The following is a 22,850-nucleotide window of genomic DNA, read 5'->3' on the forward strand; positions in this document are numbered from 1 at the left end:
TCATCGAATTGTTAAATGATACATTATACATGTACAATCAAATGTTTATTTTTTATTCTTTAAGTAGGAAATTTAATAACATTATTAATACAATTATTAAAAAAGTATTGTTCCATATAAGTGATTTGCATAATTCATTGTTTAAATATACAGATAATTGGTTTCACATTTAAATGATTATACTAAACAAGGTTTTCACCTTCAAATGGTAAATATACGAAAATGTATAACAATTCAAAACAACTTTAGATTTAAAGGGAGATAATTAAAAATTCATTATGGAAGAAGATACCGTAGAAGATGAAGAAGACAGGAAATTCCAACAGGTGCGTATAGTTATGAAAACACCGCAGTTATGAAAACATGGTTGTTTTATTCTGATTTTAAACTTATCATCTAGGGATATAAAGGGTGTCAGATGAGATGCCGAACATAAAACTCCTTATTTTCAATACTCAAAAATTTAAACTTGTCGATCATTAAATGAAATAAAATTGTGTAATTCTATAACACCTAAAACACTGCTTCCAAACTTATTTATTTTCCTTATCAGCATTGCATGTTCTTATTGTCAGTGACATGTTTTTCATTACTGGCTTACTTATGATTAGTCCTTGGTATGCTATTTGTCAGATGAGGCAAGGAAAAGTTTCCTCCACTCTTCTCTGTTGTTTGCTTTTCTCTCCACTGTTCTCCATGTATATCCTCTTTCCTTATTATTTATTTCTAAAGTGCATCTCCATGTGGTTTTTGGTCTTCCTCTTTCCCCTTTTCCTTCTAGTGTCCATCTAGATGCTACCTTGGTCATGTCTTCAGATGGTTTGCGTAGACCATGACGGAGCCACCTTCATCTTTTTTGTAGCGACAAATTCTCCATGTCCTTGGTGTTTGTAGTCCAATATAGTTCTTGTTGTTGCGTATTTATTTGGCCAGACTACTTTCATTATCTTCATCAGACACACATGTGTTATGGAAGCTAACGAATCTTTTTGTATCTTTCTCAGTCATTCTCAAGCACTCTGAGCCATATAGGAGTACAGAGAATACACAACTGTATATAGTCTTAGCTTGGTTTTCTTTGAAAATGCTGTTGCTTTACAGATGTGGCCTAACCTAATTAATGTTGTTTTTTATTATTATTCATTTATTTGCAGCTAGAGGAGGAGTTTTGCAATTTAGAAACTTTTCTTCGGAAGTGTAAAAAACTTCTTAGATCGAAGATAACATATAAAATGTATCCAACCAAAACAGAAACAGAGGGCGCCATATCAAGTCTACAGACAATAATTAGTACCGATGAAGAAATAGAAAATGATGTATGTGGACTACATGGTTTCGTACACTTTGTTCTTTTATGAGGATGAATGAATGGATGAATGAATGAATGAATGAATGATGAATGAATGAATGAATGAATGAATGAATGAATGAATGAATGAATGAATGAATGAATGAATGAATGAATGAATGAATGAATGAATAAAAAAAGAATGAAAGCATGAATGAACAAACGAATGAATGAATGAATGAATGAATGAATGAAGGAAGGAAGGAAGGAAGGAAGGAAGGAAGGAAATAATGAAAGAAGGCATGACGGATGAAAGAACGAAAGAAAGATATTTTTACTTTGTTTCAAGTAATCTGATTATAATCCCATGAAGTTAGATATTGAGGAATACTTTAATTATCTTTTTACAGGTTAAACTGGTACCTGAATTTCTGGGATTGGTGCTGAACAGAAAATGGAAACAAGTGAAGAAAACTGTACTATCTGTCTGTATGGAGTTAGATGCTGCAGAGTGTAAATATCTTAAAGTATGTCAGTTTATACAAACATTATTTCGCATGTCGATCATATTTTATTCCTTATGTATTAAATAAGAGGTGAAACTAATAAATTTGAATAAATAAAGATGTAATTTGATTGATACACTCTTGGTTAGTTTATGTAATATATAAGAATATTATGAGTACGTCTGAGTCAGTGACAACTCTACAACAGATGTATCCATCGGATCGCCATCAATGATGGTGATACATGGCTGTGTACATAATGTATATACAACTCGTCTGAACATCATGGGTTCGAATCCCGGCGAGGGCAGAACCAAAAATTTGCGAAAGCAAATTTACAGATCTAACATTGTTGGGTTGATGTTTAGACGAGTTGTGTAAGAATATTATGATATATTCCAGAGAGATACAGTAGAGTCCAAGTTGAACAAACCATCAAGTATAGAGCTTGCGAATTTTGATGTTTGGAAGGAGTCTGCATTATTACGATTTGGGTGAGAACTTTAAACTTTTTGTCCGATTAAGATTATGTACTGTATACGGTCTTGGCGATACTGTCTTTAGTTTGATTCGATAATATTATACACTAGAATATCAAAATATGGTTTCACAAGTTTGTCTTAACACCTTTAATTGCTACTACAGTACCAGGCTGATCCAATGCATTTCAGGTATTTTTTCGTACTTTGCAGTCAGGCAATTATAACTGTATCTAATGAAATGTTTTCTTGAGAATGATAAATAAGCGCCTAAAAACTTGAATGATATACATTTTAGAGTTCTGAAATGCACGATGAACTTACGTTATTTACTGAAAGTAACTTTGTGAATATTTTCACCACTACTTTCAGTATAGAACCTGAAGAAATCTTGAAATATGACACTGAACTTTCGGAAGAATGCATTGATGAATCTTTACCTACACAAATGGCGAAACAATTTTGTGTTATTTACGACGTTAACTGGTCAGAAGCCTTCAGTCAAGCTAAACAACATTTCGTCGACGACAAGGAAGACGAAGAAATAATAAAAGATATAGCAACACTAACACAGGTATAAATAAATCAAATTTACCAGAAATAAATTATTTTTTACACTACTGGTTAATACAAATATTAATCTTGTTATGTTTTTTCCATGAATTTTTTCTCCTTTTTGCTTACAATTTTCCTTATGCACATTATGAAATATCTTTCATGTCTGAATCTTATAATTTAAAGGGAACACACAAGATAATAGCCAAGTGGACTTAAATTAAATGGAAAATTACTTTTGTCCAAAATTTTTCCTATCAATTTTAATATTGCCAGTAAAACGACTTTGTAAACGAACCCAATTATAAAAATGTAAGATAATATACATTGTGTCAACATAATATGTAATCCTACCTTTACAATATCTCTTTTTTGCAGCTTGTATTTGACTATTTTAAGATTAAGGTAACCAATCAGGTAAAACAAATGACAACTGTCATGACAAAAATAGTCACAGAACCAATCATCGTCAAGCAGAAGTCCAGTAGAACACCTGCATCTGTAAGTTGTAGTTGGTATGTTATTATTTCTGCATATGACGTAGGTAGCAAAACATATAAAGATATCAAATCAAAGACGGACAGCTACAATCACCCAGTTAAAAAGGATAAAGCTAGTTAGAACATTTGAACAACTGACTTTGGCATTAAGGTATGAATTTAATAGAGGAATATATTTCCTATTTACGTTATTTTTCGACCCCTGTTAGTTTACACAACATACGTCGTGCAGACATTTTATAGAACTAACATTGGCAAGATAAGGCTATGGTAACATATTATTTTGGGTCCTTTAAAGTGTGCTATGCGATATGGTCTTGCTCATTGTTAAAATCCGTACGTTGACTTATAGTTGCTACGCCATTTGATCTCTGGTGGAGATTTTCTCATTGGCAATCATACCACAAATTCTTATTTCAACACGGAATAAACTTTTATGACAGACATTGTTAACAGTGAATAGGAAATATTACAGACCATTACACACGAAAAAACAAACCAACGGCAAAAAAGTTATGATCTTTCGTTCGATTATTGTGACATATACATTTTAGCATTGATCGATAATTATTTCCAATAAAGTTCAAAATAAAGATAAAATGAAATTATATTCTGACCGTTGAGAACTCAATCCCTGCTATTTAAACTTTTGAACTAATTTGTGTATATTTCAGACAACGAAGTCATTAAACACAACTGAAAAAGAATACAAAACGATGTTACTATATGCTAGGTTGGCAGTAAGAGATACAATACGCTTCAGTCTTCCAGTACTCATGAAGGTAAAGTTCTGGGATAGTATGGTACAAATGTACATATTACAGTTTGGAACATTGATCTTTTTTTGTTTTTATAAAGTCTGTCTTTTTTACTATATAAACTTAAATAAAAAAATGCAGATAAGTAATAAATTCATCCCATTGTGACCTGTAAAAAGATAGTTATTGATTTAAACTTTATTATGAGGTAACATTCAGTCTAAGATAGCCTGATATAGATTTAAATGTTTTGAAATTGACAGAAACTTGTATTCATAAATTGAAACACATAAGATCGAGGTATTCATATAGTATAACAACAGGATAAAAAGAAAGTATTTTTCTATGAAGCAGACATAAGTATAAAATTTATTAAATAAAAAACAGTTTGTGCGGGATCACCTTAAAACATTTAAATGGATTTAAAAAGGAACTTTTTTCTATTTATTTATGACTCCGTTATCATTGATATAAACGGTGTTTTGTATTACCACAGGAATTTACAGCAACGCAGATTTCTCGACAGCTCAAACCGTATCTTAGCTTGGACAAAGTGAATAATTTTATTGAAAATTGTTCTCAATTTTCATGGAATATCAATGTGATGGAGACCCCTATGGTGCTTGTGTGGCCAACAGATGCAACTAAAGACAAATTATTTCATTATTTTAGATATTTTACAAAATTTGGAACTGATTTTGACCATGGAGTATGGCCAGCTTTGTTATTAAATGAGGATGGACCAACTATGGTTAGAGGTGTGGTGCAGCTGAAATAATTACGAATTACGAATGACTAGTCATGTAAAAGCTCGTATACACTAATGAGGTCGTAAATATTTCATTTCCGTCGTCGTAAATTACGTTGCGCAGTGAGTGATTGGAAATGACGTGTAGATGAATAAGCAACGTTTTGAATAATTATCTTATCACACTACGATTGTTGAGACTCACTTTTACATTCATTTTTTTCTCAAAAAAGTAAAAACAAATAATTGAACAAATTTTTATATTTATTCATGGCATCAATTGTTCCAATTCAGAAGGAAGTGAGATTTTTTCCCTTATATTATTCGGGCAATTTTAACAAAATATGGTGCATAAGAAACATAGATTTGTAGTTCAACATTTTATATAAACAATATATGAGTAGGAAAAGACAATAAGTGGGTGAGCTAAATCTGCAATTAATAGCAACCCCATGACCAAACGAAAACAAGAGACCAACTACAATAAAAAAAAAAAAATCGGCACACAGATAATAAGATTGAGCAATATAAACCCAACATAAACCCGGGTTGAAATGCGTGCTCCGGTGGAATCATCAGCTTCTGTTGCAATAGTCATATCCGTCTTAATATCTTATTTTGTTAAAATCTTTTGATGTAACTTATTAAGTGATAAGGAAACGCAAAATCAAGGATTGGCAATTATCACTTGTTTAACAATAAAATATTAACAAATGCATCAACCATCTCCATGTGTAAACTTTTCAATTCAAATACACAAAGTTAAAAAAAAAAATGAAAACACAGTGTTATATGGCAACTGACAGTGATGATCGTTTAAAAAAACACAACATTATATTTTAAAATTGTTTAAATTCTCATAATTATGGGGGGAAATCAGATAAGTAAAATTCGTAGATGGCGGTTTCGCAAGAACATATTTGACTAATTATGCACAATCTGATGTTCTTTTATAATACACAATTGTTGATGGATGTCTACAACGTAAACGTTATTCATGAAATAACATAACACAAATTGAATAAATTTGCCTAGATGGTCTTCTTAATTTTTATTATGATGCCATATATGTGGTCTGTATTGTTCATATACAAATCTTTCTTGAGAAGTTTAAAACTTTAATCTTGGCTTGTATATAGTGTCACACATATTTTCAAAATATTGAAAGTGTTATTGATGTACTGCTGGTATTAACAGAGTTATAAACTCATCGTATACAACAGGATTAAAATTGTGTACGCCGTCTGCGCGTTTCATCTTCTAGAGGCGTTAAAATGGCCAAAACGAATTGAAGTACCTTGAGGACCCACACTTTTGAATGTTTTTGCAATATACAGCGTATAATGTAATCCCAACATCAAATTACATAGACATAAGGTAGAATAGTTAAGGGTTTTGACATGCTTAATTTTTAATTTAGTTTAACATTATAATGATGAAAACAATTTTCAAAACAAAACAATTTACCGATTCAACTTTAGAGTCCGCTATGCACAAACGGATAGACGGGTTTTATATATTTGGTACTTGTATTGTTACTGCAAATCTGTTAAATACCATCCTTTATTATATTTGCTTGATTAATCAAAAGATAACATGTATTTGAATAGCTGTTAACGATAGATTAAATCCATTCGTGTTTCAAACGGAGGTTGTGTTTAAGTATCAGTTAAAGAAGGAATTAGAAATCACAATAATGTCAAAGGTAAGTCGACATGTAAATAATAATTGTTAATGGTTTCATAATCAAGATTTTTTTGGTGTTTTCAAAGTAAATTTGCAACATTTTCACCTTCTAGAATGAAATAATCTAGTACAAAATCAGTATTTGATACATTTAATATTGGAATGTTCGTCGTAAATTTTCCTTCTTTGGTATGAAAAGAAATCGATTAATAGAAATATGTTGGTCATAATTAAACCTACGAATAAACAATATACATTTAGATGCTTAACATTTTTAGTACTGTTAAAATGGTATATATGATGAGTAACGGTACTTAAGTAGAAGTAGTTGAGGTTTGAGTGGTGTTGCTTGCTTAGCTACATAAGGAGCAGCCGATCTCATTGTAAATGATAAGTTAATGACAAAAACACTCAACAAAACGTTCTTTAGTTGTAAAAAAAAACTGTTTAGCATGCTGTATCTAATTCTATGGGATCATTAGATGTTGCCTCCAAACCTTATATCAATAAGGGGCGAGCATGATAGATATTGGACACTGCTTTCAAGTCCAGAAAGTAACTTTTGTTTATCATTCGTTTGATGTGTTTGAGCTTTTGATTTTGCGATTTGATAAGCTTTCCTTTTTGAATTTTCGTCAGAGTTCAGTATTTTTGTGATTTTACTTTTTGTTATCCATTCGTTTGGTGTGTTTGAGATTTAGATTTTGCCATTTGATTAAGGGTCTTTCCGGTTGATTTTTCATCGGAGCTAGGTGTTTAAGTATCTTTTTTTTTCTCCAAAAAGTGTGCCGACTTTTATTTCCCTGTTCCAGTTATGATTGTCTTAGCAGCAGCTTTGTGCCGATTTTTCAATATACCTTTTACTTTTACGACACATGGTGATGTTCGTTTTACATTTTCGACATGTTATAATGTTTATTGCTTTTTGTTCGAAGTAATGTTAAAAGTATCACTGTGGCTTGAGAAAATGGTTAACAATTAAATAGCTGGTTAATTGTTTTCTTAAATGCTGGTGAGGTTCCAGGATTAATATACTGAATATGTGTACCTTTGATATGACATTCACTTTTCATTTTGCAATTTTAGTTACAGTTTTCCTTCTCAGTCCTGGACAGATTTATTCACGATGTTCAGAAACCGGTTGCACATCCAACCTCTGGCGATGCTAAAAGGGCTTCCTCTGCGATTGACGACATCATAAATAATGTTCCACTGATCGATGAATTAAATGTAAGATTAAATTACTTAATTTCTTTATTGAGCATTGTCAAGTAAAATTTACAAACAAATAAGTTAAACAAAGCATGAAACAAAATTTAAATATGCTACCATTAAGTAAAGAGCAGAAAAAAATGCTATTCAGTTAATATGAATTAAAAAGAATAAGTCAGCATGAATTAATATGTTCTCCTGGGCTGGAAACAATAACGATCTTATCCTTTTTTTTAATGCCAGTCTGTCGAAATCAGAATTTTACCATTGTTGGTTATGCTGCGTGAATCTCCGGAAAAAATAGTTTGACATGTTTCCAAATAGTTTGTAAAATAAATGTACTAAAATTCAAAGAAATTTCTTAAAATCTAAAGCCCAAAGAATCTTTGAATTACAAAAATATATTTCAAACATGTATTGATACAACAAAATGCATGTTTGATTTTAATTTGGTACAAACACATATGATAGACAGAACATATATTGCACCCATTTTTGGATTTAAAGGGATATAAAAAGATGTTCCAAGCGATCGTACAAATCCTAGTCACTATGGCATTTTTATATGACGAAAAAACATCAATCAATTCAACAATCAATTCAACCCTCATGACGCTTCACATTAACTTTATCAATAAAATTTAATATTTCAAAGGTGAAAGGCTTACGAGATCTTATCAAACTTGCAGAAAAGGGAAAGTTCACAGACATGAAAAACAAAGCCAGTGAAGCTATTTCTGATTACCAGATAATTGAATCATTTTATAAGAAAAAGGTTCGTTTGTAAATTACAATGTTGTATTTCGCTAGTTTTTTTTATGGAAAGTAGTACATGTAGATATTTTATAACGCAAAACAATACATTATATGATTTTTTTCAATCAAACGCATGCTGTTTGTCAATGTGTATTGTGATTTTAAATTAGTATTGAGACACTAAATTGTTATATGCAGACATTTAACAGACCTGCGCCTTTTCCCTAACTGTCGTTCTACATAAATGCAATCAACATAGAGAAAAGATATTCTGTAATAAATGTGGTTGGATTTCCTTTACCTCCTGATTAGGCGCGGGTCTGCTAAATGTCTGCATATAAATATATGTCGCGACACGTCTATTAACCAAAGCACCACAGGACAAGAAAAATCAACTACAGTTCACCACACGACCTACAAAAAAAAACAAGACATCATGCCGTTGAATACGCTATTGAAGGCTCCGAAAATCAAAAAGTCAATCAACTGATGAAATTAACGAAAAACAATTATGACAGGCGGCAAAAAACAACAACTACTGGACAACAGGCTCTTCCATTGAATGCAAAATGCTCTTACTATAAACCGGGATTTTCTCCTTAGTTAAATGATTACATCAAAATACTACTAGTATTGTGTAAGTTTTTTAACAAACACATATGTGTTTCTTTTGTTGTATAATGTGATTCAGAAACATATCCAGTAATTAAAAATAAATATTAGGGTATAATGAATGTTTTGTATTTTATGATCAGAATAGAAAAAAACATTTAATTTTCATAAAGGATTTTGCAGGTTTTACCCACATCGGAAAGTATAGATTCAAATGATAAGGAAAAGCAACCAAAGTTGAAAGACGTTACAGATTCATTGTAAGTGAATGTACCTTGTCTTTCATGTAGTATCAAAATAGTTTAGTTGATCGGAAACAAATGAACGGAAAAATTGTTCAATCTGAAGAAAAAAATAATAATTAAATTTTCTAATGATTTACTTGTACTCCAAACCTAAATTGAACCTGTCTTAACAGCTGAAATCTCATTATATTTATTAAAAGAAGAGTGTTCTGTTTTTACGATGTTGATATTCGAGGATCAAACATGTTTGTACTTTATACAAGTGTTGACTTTATTTCCAGACTGAACCCATCTTACAAGCTTATGGATAACTATACAGCAGATGATAGACCGCATGGTCAAGATTTGGTCAACAGCAGACTTCTGCATCAACACAATACCACAGAAATAAACGAAAGGTATGAATAGGTGTACTCTTTTACAGTCTTAGATATAAGAAGATGTGGTATGAGTGCCAATGGCTATGAGCCAACTCGTTATCAAAATGGTCTTAATTGTTTAAATTGTAAGTAAAAAAAGATAAGCAATATAACAGTATGACAAATTGCAACTTAAGTTTGATAAACATTACCGAAGATGGTTTTCATGTCGTGTTTAAAACATTATAGTTTGGGATAAATATCTAATTGCTTTCATCCAGAAGAGATCAAGAAGCCAGTTTTTCTATCCATAACCAGAATCCGATGATAACGGACATATCTGATACCAACAGACCTACAAAGGTAGCAGAACAATTCTCTGCGCTGTATGACAATGAGTGGACAGACGCTTTTGATGCCATTGCGAGGCTGGAGGGAAAGAAGGCAAACATAGAAAAAGAAATCATTATTTATCTGGATGATGTTCTAAGGGTAGTTATTATTTTTTTCCATTTAAATTCAAATGTACTAATTCATGAGAAGGTTTTCTTTACAGTCGCAGGTGGATTGTCAGTCCAAATAGGCAATTGAAGCCCCGTATCTTGTTACTCGGTATTGACATAACTTAAAACATATAACTTGGATTGTTTTTAAATTTTGTATATTTTATTTAATTATACTTAAACAAAAGCAGTATCTTCTAATGGACAAATGGGCAAATGAAATGCCACGGTTCTCATTGTTTTATGTGTTTGTAGCTTCCTAAACTCTTGGTCTCGAGCGTCCTCATTATATGGGAAATGTACGGTATACATATCACTTTAGATAAGAATAGAAAATTATCGAAGAATCACAATGATTGAAAACAAGTTTAGAAAATGCCTGTGTATTTTTCCAAAATGTTTTCTTTGGAAGATTTGAAGTTTTATTTCTATTCAGTATTAGAACTGAAGATATATGACTAATAACATGTTTATATGATATTGTTTTTCCTAGCTTGTATTGATGACTTTATATATGTTTTAGAACATTTACGTGTATACAGTTAAACGAGTACCAGCACTGGTAGACAATATCGCACTACAATTGGAGCAGACGATGTTGGATCCAGTAAGCAGTACCAAAGAAAAAGTACGATTGTTTATTTTAAACATCCATAAATAAACTTAGACATTATAGTAAAAAAAAACTCAACAATTTACTTGAAAAAACTACAATGAAATTTCTGAGACAGTTTTATTGCCATACATTACAACACATAATGCTGTTGACTACAAAGTGTGTAAATGAATTTGAATAAGGACATCCCATAGAGTATGAAGGTCTAACTGAATCAAAAGGATATATTTCGTAGCGACTTTTTTCAACTTGCGTGTTGGCGGAGGTACTAAGGGAATACGCTAAGAACAGTAAGATCAATCATGAGTAATACCTTGTTTCTTTGATAAATAAAAATAGTATCTGAGTTCATGGTATTCGGCAATGTGTTAAATCATTTTATGTACATGTATGTCCTGCTGTTTAAATTTATCAATCTTTTTTAACAAAAAAAACATAATATACATAAACTGCATTTTGGTATTAGTATATACATTTTGTAAGTAGTGCTGTGTACGGATTGATAGTTGAGTCTTATATATATATAGATGCATGATTTTTTTATTAGTTGTTAGTGGCTTTGAACTAGCTGTCAGATAACTGCGAGTACTCTCAGATCTGTTCATTGTGTCTTTTTGTGTCGGGATGTATAAGTACCCGGCCACGTCCACTTCTATTTTTGTCCATCTGATGAGTTAAGCCTTTTTTAACTGATTTTTATAGTTCGTTCTTATGTTGTACTGTTATACCACTGTCCCAGGTTAGGGGAGGGTTGGGATCCCGCTAACATGTTAAACCCGCCACATTATTTATGTATGTGCCTGTCCCAAGTCAGGAGCCTGTAATTCAGTGGTTGTCGTTTGTTTATGTGTTACATATTTGTTTTTCGTTCATTTTTTATATAAATAAGGCCGTTAGTTTTCTCGTTTGAATTGTTTTACATTGTCTTATCGGGGCCTTTTATAGCTGACTATGCGGTATGGGCTTTGCTCATTGCTGAAGGTCGTACGGTGACCTATAGTTGTTAAAAAAATTTCTGTGTCATTTTGGTCTCTTGTGGACAATTGTCTCATTGGCAATCATACCACATCATCTTTTTTATACTGTATAAATGTGCGCAGAAGGAAAAAAAAGGGTATACATACCAAAACAGGATCCAATAGAATTGAAGTAATTCACTGTGTACAAATCTGTTGGATTTCTTTATTTTAAGGTTACCAATCCGAGTGTGATACACAATAGCAAGTTTCAGCGGTATGCTAAGACCTGTGTCAAAGAGACAGCGAAATTAAGCATTCAAGCTCTGATTCAGGTAATGTAAATTACATAGGTGCCGCAAAGCTAACAAAAAATACCCAAAAAAGCTTATGCACTCGTGGCACATATATGTTTTTTATATAGATATTAAATTCATTTCAAGAAATAACCATCAAGATTCCTACCTCAAGCTTTAACTAAAAAGTAATATTAAAAAATAATCCGATGATTTTATTTGTTTTGTTTGAGTGTGTTTTATTTTAAAGAGAAGATATTCATTGGAAACTTTCTTCGCCCTGAACATGCATGAAATATTTGCCACTGGACTTTAAACAATCAATCAATCAAATCGTAACTGTATAACATATATGAGAATGTATATGTCACGTATTATTGACTACACATGCAATGAAGTAATTGGTAGATGATAAAATTTTATTGATGCTATTACGGTGCAAAGATGATGTGTTATTTTTACAGAAAGATAGAAATGTTAAAAATAGTATCCATTGACACCGAAACAACAAATGGATTGGAACAGAGAACTATATAAGCAAGACAGAATAACTTTTAATATGTCAAGCGAAAGATTGACACACAATGTATGATTGCAGGTTGTCTCAAAATTCGAAAACGTAATAAAATTTCAATCTCAATTCAATCTTTCTTGTAACGCAGGTTAACAAATATGCAGCTGTTTTTGAAGTTTGGTGATAACATATTGATAGAAATAAAATTATAATAAATGTTTAAAATGTTTATGGTTATTTTAGGATTTCAAAAAGACAGAACTACGTCCGAGCCTTCAAAAATATCAAGACAATTTTAATGTGAATAAATATATGGACATGTGTATAGAGATATGCTGGTTTATGAATGTTCCTGATCCCCCAATGGTACTGAAATGGCCCATGGAACACCAAAATGCAGAAGATCTAGTTGCAAATTTTAGACATTATACAAAAGCTGGAATTCAGTTGGACTTTGCAGTTTGGCCTGCACTGCTGTTCTATGACCAAGGTCCTCTAGTTGTGAAAGGAGTGATGCAAATGAAATGATGTGGTGCAACTCTAGCATTAAACCTTCGCTTTATTGATTAAAAAAATATATGATTACAAGATATTGTTTATGTAAGATTTTCATACGAAGTGCTCAAAGACAAATAACTCTTACTAGCTATGTACTGTTCTGCTCGGCGGATGTGAATAGATAAGAATTGTTCCGAACGGACGGTTTTTAATGCCCCATATACGATAGTAGAGGATCATTATGTTTTCTGATCTGTGCGTCCGTTCGTTCGTGCGTCCGTTCGTCCCGCTTCAGGTTAAAGTTTTTGGTCAGGGTAGTTTTTGATAAAGTTACAGTCCAATCAACTTGAAACTTAGTACACATAATTCCTATGATATAATCTTTCTAATTTTAATGCCAAATTAAAGAATTGACCCCAATTCGAATTCCACGGTCCATTGAACATGTAAAATGATAGTGCGAGTGGGGCATCCGTATACTATGGACAAATTCTTGTTCTTCATGTCCTACGAAAAATTATTCTTCGAATAAGATATCTCAACTTTTAGTAGTTTTGTGCATATAAACCAAGCAGAATAAACCTTATTATATCGAATCAATGACAATATATTTTACATTTGAATGATTAACCAATTGTTCACCTTATAAGTACAATAGCTTCCTTTGAAATGTATTAGCCTATAAAGATTAAAATAAAGATAGTGCATATGTGAAAGAAATATAATATTATAGTCGTTTGTAGATTTGTTTTCTAACTTCTCAATCATGCGTTAATTCAGTTAATTGGAATTTAAATTTAAAAACGGGTAGACTACATTCTATAAATAACAAACCAGTTTTGAGGAAATTCATCGAATTTGTAGAATACAACGATGAAACTGACTTCCTGGTAAATATTTTTATACATTATTTAAATTTTTGTTTAATTATATTGTTCGATTTAAAACAAACGTTTGCTATAGTCTGCAACGTGCATGAAAAGGTTAGAACACCAGTATGATATGCTTTATTACATTAAACACATAAAAAACTGGCATCATACAGTTTTCGGGCATACCCATGGTTTCCTTCAAATTGTGTCTAACTTAATGTATATACAGTTCTGTATTTCTTGAGTTGTCTGTGGGAATTCTTGTAACAAAAATGCAATATATTGAATTGATTCCAAGGTATAAAAAAGAAGATGTGGTATGATTGTCAATGAGACAACTATCCACAAAAGACCAAAATGACACAGACATTAACAACTATAGGTCACCGTACGGCCTTCAACAATGAGAAAAGCCCATACCGCATAGTCAGCTATAAAAGACCCTGAAATGACAATGTAAAACAATTCAAACGAGAAAACTAACGGCCTTATTTATGTAAAAAAAATGAACGAAAAACAAATATGTAACACATAAACAAACGACAACCCCTGAATTACAGGCTCCTGACTTGGGACAGGCACATACATTTTACATAAATAATATGGCGGGGTTAAACATGTTAGACATACAAATTGATATTGAGATACGATAAAAGGGTTGGCCGAATACACATTAATTTATTTTTACTACTGGAACATTTTTAAACAATCTAAATCTATAATAAATTATTGCTTCTTTACATCCAGTGGCAATTGTTTCATGCATGGTCAGGGCGAAACAGTATTTACAATCAATCTTAGATAGCCGAACAAAACTTTGTCAACTGAACGAAGAGTGGAACGTTGGACTGTCAATGGCAAAAGTGTTAAAAGAGGTCCCGGGTATATAATACATACAACAAGTTGTCATTGTAAAGGGTTAATTGTAGACACCTTAAAATGTTGTTAGGAGAGTTTTTCAACATACATTGAATTAACTGATGTCTCAATTTGACCGAATATGTGTGTGTTTTGACATATCCAACACAGTTTAAAATTAAAGTCCTCCTCCATTTCCAACTTTATTTTATTATCACGCTAAGGTATACACAAAAGTATTAAACTTCAAGACTAAAAACTATTTTCCATTATATACATGCTTATTTCTGGGGGATTATTTTCCACAAACGACGAATATCAAAACAAATAGTGATTCACACTAGTCTTCGGACATGTACTAGCATATGATTGTACCATTGGTAAAATGAACCAGGTTTAAGGTCGCACGCATTTCGATATCAAATTCTCTTTATGCATCAAAAATAGCCAAGCGAGTTTGTTTTAAATAACCCCTACTCATTATTCAAAACAATTTTCACAAAGGTGTAGTTATACATCAAACTTCATTGGCGAACGGTCATGAACTGTACATTGATACTACTTGTTTCGATTTTGTTTTCGGAAATAAACACGGTAAACAAATTCCAAATCAGTACTGTATGTAGAAATAAACATAAGTAAAAAAAAATGTAACTGCAAATTTAATATTACAAAATTACAAAACAACTTAACACCTTAATTGAAATGTGTAAGATCCATAAACGAATTTCCAAAGCTATGTCCTTTTACATTAGCCATTAAAAACCAAGGAGATCTGGAACTTTTTTGCGAATTACAATAAAAAAAAAACAATATTCTAACATTTTCTTGTAGAAGGAGATTAGCAATGGATTCCAGTACTGAAGGTACCGGTCCTTATAAATCAACAGTGGTGATTTCAACGGTAATGTTTTGCATATTTTGGTTTCTAGTTACAATTTCAAAAAGACAAACAAATGATAAATGATTGATGATTGATGAATTTCATCAGTTACACCAATCTCTTGCCAAAGCCTGTCCTGGAAAAGCTTTTCAGGTGCAATTTAAAAAATAGAAAATCAAAAAGGAACCAAAGAAAATGAAATTGATAAGTTGAAAAAGTAGACAACACACTAAACAAAATAAAGGATGAAAGAACAGAAAATAGTTTACAAAAGGCATAAATTATGCAACACGAACAAAACTTGAAACCAGAGTGGTTTCATGCGTATCGGGATATTAAGAAACACAAACTTTCCTCAGTTTAACTTGTCGTGTTGCACTGATGATAAGCTGCACTTGGTAACCGTTTATTCAAGAGCAGTGAAGAGGTCAGGCTAGAGAGCGATATTATGAATCAGAATTGCAAATTCCTATAATCCGTAAGGGTCAAATAAGTACGAAATCAGCAGTAAATGTTTTCTCGGTTCATTGAAATGTTCGAAGTAAAATACGTATTCATTAGAAAGCCTTAGAACTGTACAAAATTTAGCTTTCTTGTTTGACTGGGGATAAAACCGTAAGTTGGAGGAAAGAATACAACAGTATTGCTGCTCAATAGAATTCAGAAAACAATAACAAAAGTCCACAAAACATTACTGTAAACTAATGCTGTCAAGAGAATATCACACCATAAATATTTAAGTCGTTGCACTTGTTATAAAATTTAAACATCAAACGACCTTCTTTTTATTTTTAAATCTAAAAATGAAGTTCTTTGGCTATTTTCGTTATACAAATTATTGATAAAAAATATATATTTCCTGTTTTATGGTCGTAATACCGTTTACAATATTTTTCATTTTATCTTCAATTTTGTATTTTGTACACATGCATTCCCTAAATTTTGTGGTGCAGACTTTCCATTTTCGACCTGTCTTCTGTCGGGTCATTTTCCCTCAGTTACTCGTATTACCTGGCCAGAATATTCATTTTTAAATTCCTTCTGCAATCCATCTCTCACTCCCTTCGGACGAAATTAACAGTAATAAACACCAGATGCAAATTTTACAATATGTATTTCTTATAAATATCTCAGTGATGCTCGAGGACAAAACGTTTAAAAAAGGAATTGAAAGGATGACATGTACTAGCAGTGGCGGATCAAGGGGAGGGGTTCAGGAGATTTGAACCCCCTTTTTATTGGACGATCAATGCATTGGAGTGGGAGCAAATAGATGGACCCTCCCTTTTTTACTCTGGGTTGGGAACCCCCTTTTTAAAATGGCTGGATCCGCCCCTGACTAGATGTATTTCACTTGACAGGTGGGGTTTAAGGAGTTCGCTTATTCAAGACCATTCTATCTATGGATAAGAGTTTTGGAATAAATTCATCAATGAATTGTCCAGTTATTCGTCCCATATCATACACTCAGTTTTTTTTTTGTATATGTGTTTGGTGACACTGATAGGTGATTTAAATTCAATAATGATAAATAACGGCAATCATCCTTATCACACACTTCTTCAAATAGACTGTCCTTATGCAAATTAAAACATAAGCTCCGCCCGATCAGTTGAAATAACATTGGTAATATAAACCAAGAATAACAAAAAAATGTAAACAAAGTCCACCAGCAGAGGTACATGTACATGTATCTACCAAGTTGTATTGTTTTCCAAGTTGCAGCAACTTAAGTTACGTTTTTATTTTAGCAGTTTATATGTCGAGTTCATAAGATTGCAGTCTTGTACTTTATTGGGAAACATGTTTTCATAAACATTTGACGATTAGAAAAAAAGATGATACGATGTTATTGCAACAGACGCAACTATCCATCAAACGACGTGGAAATATAAGCACCTGATTTTTAAGGTCGGGCCTGAAAAGAAAATGCAGACGTCATACTTTAATTCAAGAACCCTCTTTCTGTGTCGTTATTGTATTATAGTTCGCTAATTTGTATTACTTGAACCATATTTTGGGGGGATTTTGGGCCCTGGCTTTCTTGTCGTTGATCGTCATACTTATTTTCTAACTTGTTGTAACAAAAAAGTCAATACAAATGTTAATGCTTGTTTGAAAAATGTGAATTTCTGTTTGTTTGTTTTTTTCTGAACAACGATATAATGTGTCTTTCTATCTTATAGCAAACAACGAAAGAATTGGACAAAACTGAAACTACTGCTTCAGAACAGGCTTTAAACAGTACTGCTACACTACAAAACAGGTAAGGTGGAACTAAAATTTGATTGTATATTTCACGTAAAATATTTCCCGCCAAGTCAAGATAAGATATTTATAAAATTTCAAAACTTAATATGTTAAAACTAATCGATGTCCATATGTACTGTCCAATTTTAGGGGGAATATCTTCAAACAATTATCATTGGAAAAAAGGAGGTGTGTTTGACTGTCACATAAGTGACCGACCGAATTAGACTATTTACCGGATTTGTAATAACATAAGCAACACGACGGGTGCCACATGTGGATCAGGATCTACTGCCCTTCCTGAGCACCTGCGATCACCCCCAGTTTTTGGTGGGGTTTGTGTTGCTTAGTCTTTAGTTTTCTATGTTGTGTCTTCTCTACTATTATTTGTCTTTTTATTTCTTTTTATTTTTAGCCACATGGCGTTGTCAGTTTATTTTCAATCTATGAGTTTGACTATCCCTCTGGTATCTTTCGTCCCTCTTTTCAAGTTAATTTTGTTATTGTGTTTTTAAGTTGCTGTCTCATATGACATTAGTTAAATGTGTCTTTTTGTTTACATTCCAGTGATGTTGCTAAACCAGGTATGATTGAAAAAGCAAAGACTGGACAACAGCGAGGAGGAACTAAACATGAAAATAGGATAGTTGGAAATCAATGGAGCGAATGGAAACCGACTGGAGTACAAGACTTGGATGCAATTCGTCAAATCCTGAAGGAAGCACTAGAAGGTGGTCAGACTTCAATGGAGGTTCTTCATCAAAAAGTTCAAGAGTTGATAGAAAGGTAAGGGAAAATAATTTTCGGGTATATAAAATGAAAACAGATGTCAAAACATTTATATTAAGAACTAGTATACTATTTTCACATTACCGACTTTTGACTCCTGGTAAAATAATAAATCAACTTGCTACCTATAGCTACTCTGTGGTAAGATATTTTGGGACTCGTTTAAGTAGGAGCAGCTTAAAAATGTGAAAACAAGCTTGCAATCTGTTAAAAATTGGTCATATATAGAAATTATAGTACAGTTATTTTTCTGCAAATTGTTACGAATAAAAGCTTGATTTTACTTCTGTTGGTTGATCTTTGTATAAATTATTAGCGCTGGAGTCAAAAGTCGGTATCATGAAAATAGTCTATTGCATACGCATGTTATGATTACGCTTCTGTAACGCCATACACATTATTACAACTTTAAATCGCTTTAAATCAAATCACAACGATTGGCCTACATGTATGGGTGTGCTTGGTCTGAAACAATCATTTTAGAGTGAATCTGATGAATAACACTTGAGTAAAAAATGTCCAAGTATAAGATAGTGATATAAATTGAAAACTAACAATTATGTCATTTTTAATTTTGTTTTGTATGTATGAAATTATTTTTTTAAATGTTTGTATATACATGATTTATTACAGTTAGTATTTTTTTACACAATAATTTTTTTACACAATAATTTTTTCGACAAACTTTCAATTAAAAGTAAGCAAAAAGATACGGAAATGATAGAACAATTACAACAGAAAACAGAAGAACTGTCAAGGTTACTGAAGGAAGAGAGAGAAAGAAATGAAAAACACAGAACGACACAAACACAAAAAGAAATGACAGAAAAAGAGAAAGAAATAGCAGATCTTAGAAAAGAAACCACAGGACTTAAAGAGGAAACTGAAAAATTAAAACAGGAAGTGGAGAGCTTGAGAACAAGGTAATCATGAAAATCATCATCGTCATCTTTTGAATGAAAACAAACATGGAATGTACATCAATTTTGACAAGACATAATGCTGAACAAAATTAAAGCCCAGTCTTACTTGTGTAATGCATTTACTCCCATTTAATTGGTCATTATTTCAAATGTTTCTGTATTTAATAAACACAGAAATGTGCCAAGGATTTTTTGCTAGATTATGAAAATTTAAGACAATACGAAAAGTTATACAGTTTAACCTATTTTTACCACAGTACCAAAATAAATCCAACAGGAGCCATAACATTGACCATCAGCTGTTTACAAGTTACTTATTTTTCTTATATTCAATCAATACTAACGTATACTTATTTACATTTTATGCTATGCTATTATAAATCTGATTTATATATTTATTTAGTCTAAGTAAAGCTGCAGGAGATAAGTTGACTGATGGTAACCCTACCATTACTGATCTTAGTGATCCAAATCGTCCCCAGAAACTCTGTGAAAAATTCAATAGCTTGTATGACAACTTATGGACTGATGCATTTGAACATGTTTTCAAAGATGAAAATAACGAGAAATTATCCGCCGCAAGACTAGTAGATATATTCAGGGTAAATACAGAGTATTGTTGTGTATAATTCCTACTAATTGCAATTTTACTTTTTTTACCTTGAATTTCATTTTGACTTGTTATATTATTATTCAAATCTTTTTGTTTTATTCAAAATGTATCCATATGCTTCTGTTTTAAAAGTTTTCCTTTATACGCAAGATCTCAGTAAAACTCTGAATAAATAAATAATTTCAAATACGTGTCCAAAGTATATTTATAACAGATATTTTCTACAATTTAACGATAAATCCCATGATACTTACATCAAAATAAGGTAAAAAATATAGCAACTGAATATAGAATATAAACAAACACAAATAATCATTTGAAACAGTCTCTATGATTTAAATTTCAGAAATGTTGGGAGTTTTGTCGTGAATGCGCTGATCGTCAGCTGGAAATGTTACAAGAAAAATGTGTGCGTCCAGAAGTTATCACGGAAGAAATGAATAGACAGGTACGTTCACTGTATCATACCAAAGAAAAATTTTAAAATCTTCCAGTGAAGAAAAAAATGAAACACAAGCAAAAATACATACAAAAAACGTTTTGTAATTTATGAAACTTGGATGTCTATTAAAACCCATGCCAAAGTAGGGAGTGTGTTAGGCTGTGCGGGATGTATAAGTACGTAGCAACATCTATTGGGAATGGAGACGGTCGATCCGATGCATCGTATTCAGAGAGTGCCATTCTTTGCGAACGTTGAGAACCCTTGCAACATCTGGGAGGGGCCTGTAGTTGACCCTTTGAAGAGCCCCTACCCAATATGTTCTATTTTTCTAGTCGCAAATCAAATTTCCTCGACCTTAATTACAGTACCTACAATACAACTTTACTGTTAATTTGTTCTCGTCCTGAACATGCATGAAATATTTGTCCCTAAACCTAGCAAACCTCAATTTATCAAATATACTACGATTAAAAGAAGATTTAAGGTATACGTCAAAGTGGCAGTGGCTAACGACAGAATAACCCTTGGGATAATCTTTGGGTATTCATTTACATTAAGTAAACGTTGTAGTATAAAACAAGGAGAATTGACAGTGACAATCAATGATCATCAATAACCAATACAAAATTATATATAACAAAAGACAATCACAAAGTGGGTTTCCGATTTAAGAAATCTAAATGAACACATAGATATAGGAAGATGTGGTATCAGTGCCAATGAGACAACTCTCTATCCAAATCACAATTTATAAAAGTAAACCATTATAGGTCAAGGTACGGTCTTGAATACTGAGCCTTGGCTCACACCACACAGCAAGCTATAAAGGGTCCCAAGAAATTTCTAATGTATAAACCATTCAAACGGGAAAAAATGTGTGCTTTTAATTTGTATGTTTATTTTTATTAGAAACTATTCTTTTATACTGAATGCTTGATTGTGTGTTAAAGATAAATTTTACCATCTACAGGGATTAACACAGACATTCTCGAAATCAGAACTGAAAATGATAAAAGACGCAAGAAAAGCAGTCGCAAAGCATACATTAGTTAATTTAACACAGGTAATATAGTATGATTAGTCGTATTACTGTTACCAAAACCATAACCATACCACAGAGTCACCAACTCACACGCACAAACACCCAGCTTTCTAAATTAAAAAAAAAAAACACGAAACATTCTGAATGTACATTTATAGAGTTCGGGGGTAATAAAGAAAGACTATTCAAGCATACTATACTATATAGCAGGTAAAAGATACCGAAACAACTTTGCTGAAGGCGAATCAAATTGAAATTTAGATGGCAGTAAACATGAAAGAAATAAATCAAAAGAAAGTACACATTTATTCTTAAGGTTACCGTAATCCTGGAGTCATAAAAAGAACCAACATGCAAATAGCAAAACATACATGTAAAGCCTTCAGCATAACGAACTTCTCTGAAAACAGACAGGGATCTTAAATTTAGAATATTGGGTTTCGCCTGTGATATTCGAATTTGCTGTTAAACTGAAAAACTAGAGTTTAAAAAGAGAGTAATTTACGATCAACAGTGTATTCCTAAAATAATATTGAAGAATTTAAATGGGTTGTTGTTCATCCCAATAAAGCAACTTGAAGCACTACAATATTAGTATCTATTTTTTAAACCATGTTTTTACTATTTTTGTTAAAATAAAGTTATCTTTCACTATTTCATTTTCCGGTTTTGTTTCAATACATTGCATATAGCTTGTCAGGAAATTAATTGTTTAAACGTCCTATGCTTGTTTTAGTTTTACTGGAAAACGAAAGCTAAACAGAAAGAGTCATTGCGACCGTATGTAGATACTTGTATGGAAATTTGTTGGTACGCTGCTATTAATGATCCCAAACTGGATTTTAGTTTTGAGCCAACAAAGAACAAAGATGATTTTAGAGGTTATACAAAATCCGGCAAATTTGTAGACTATTTAGTATGGCCAGCCATGTATCTCCATACTGATGGGCCATTACTTTATAAAGGTGTCGTGCAGCTGCGAGATAGCGAGCGAGAAAGAGACCAAATATGAAATTGATATTCTATATTTTTACTGCAACAAGATAATCAACTAGATAAACATGTATAAATGCATAAGCTGATTTTTT

The 22,850-nt window shown here is 32.0% G+C and overlaps 3 protein-coding genes across 3 annotated transcripts; all 3 read left to right on the forward strand.

The window, feature by feature from the left end:
* The first annotated feature begins 220 nt into the window (after window positions 1–220).
* Window positions 221–5,772, forward strand: LOC143043214 (uncharacterized). The gene is made up of 8 exons (XM_076215624.1): window positions 221–326; window positions 1,155–1,316; window positions 1,699–1,815; window positions 2,197–2,288; window positions 2,646–2,847; window positions 3,207–3,329; window positions 4,003–4,110; window positions 4,583–5,772. The coding sequence occupies exons 1-8, from the start codon at window positions 279–281 to the stop codon at window positions 4,862–4,864; spliced, it is 1,134 nt and encodes a 377-aa protein (XP_076071739.1). The 5' UTR covers window positions 221–278; the 3' UTR covers window positions 4,865–5,772.
* Window positions 5,773–6,018: 246 nt separating this feature from the next.
* On the forward strand, window positions 6,019–13,809 carry LOC143085444 (uncharacterized). The gene is made up of 9 exons (XM_076261789.1): window positions 6,019–6,539; window positions 7,607–7,750; window positions 8,388–8,507; window positions 9,284–9,360; window positions 9,627–9,743; window positions 9,986–10,196; window positions 10,731–10,835; window positions 12,016–12,114; window positions 12,833–13,809. The coding sequence occupies exons 1-9, from the start codon at window positions 6,531–6,533 to the stop codon at window positions 13,115–13,117; spliced, it is 1,167 nt and encodes a 388-aa protein (XP_076117904.1). The 5' UTR covers window positions 6,019–6,530; the 3' UTR covers window positions 13,118–13,809.
* Window positions 13,810–13,824: 15 nt separating this feature from the next.
* LOC143085443 (uncharacterized) lies at window positions 13,825–22,850 on the forward strand. Its single transcript, XM_076261788.1, has 9 exons — window positions 13,825–13,977; window positions 15,652–15,721; window positions 17,887–17,966; window positions 18,518–18,736; window positions 19,438–19,662; window positions 20,066–20,264; window positions 20,622–20,723; window positions 21,691–21,783; window positions 22,499–22,850. Exons 2-9 carry the CDS (start codon window positions 15,665–15,667, stop codon window positions 22,772–22,774), a joined length of 1,251 nt encoding a protein of 416 aa, XP_076117903.1. The 5' UTR covers window positions 13,825–13,977; window positions 15,652–15,664; the 3' UTR covers window positions 22,775–22,850.

The sequence above is a fragment of the Mytilus galloprovincialis genome, chromosome 8 (genome assembly GCF_965363235.1).
Source record: "Mytilus galloprovincialis chromosome 8, xbMytGall1.hap1.1, whole genome shotgun sequence".
NCBI lineage: Eukaryota > Metazoa > Mollusca > Bivalvia > Mytilida > Mytilidae > Mytilus > Mytilus galloprovincialis.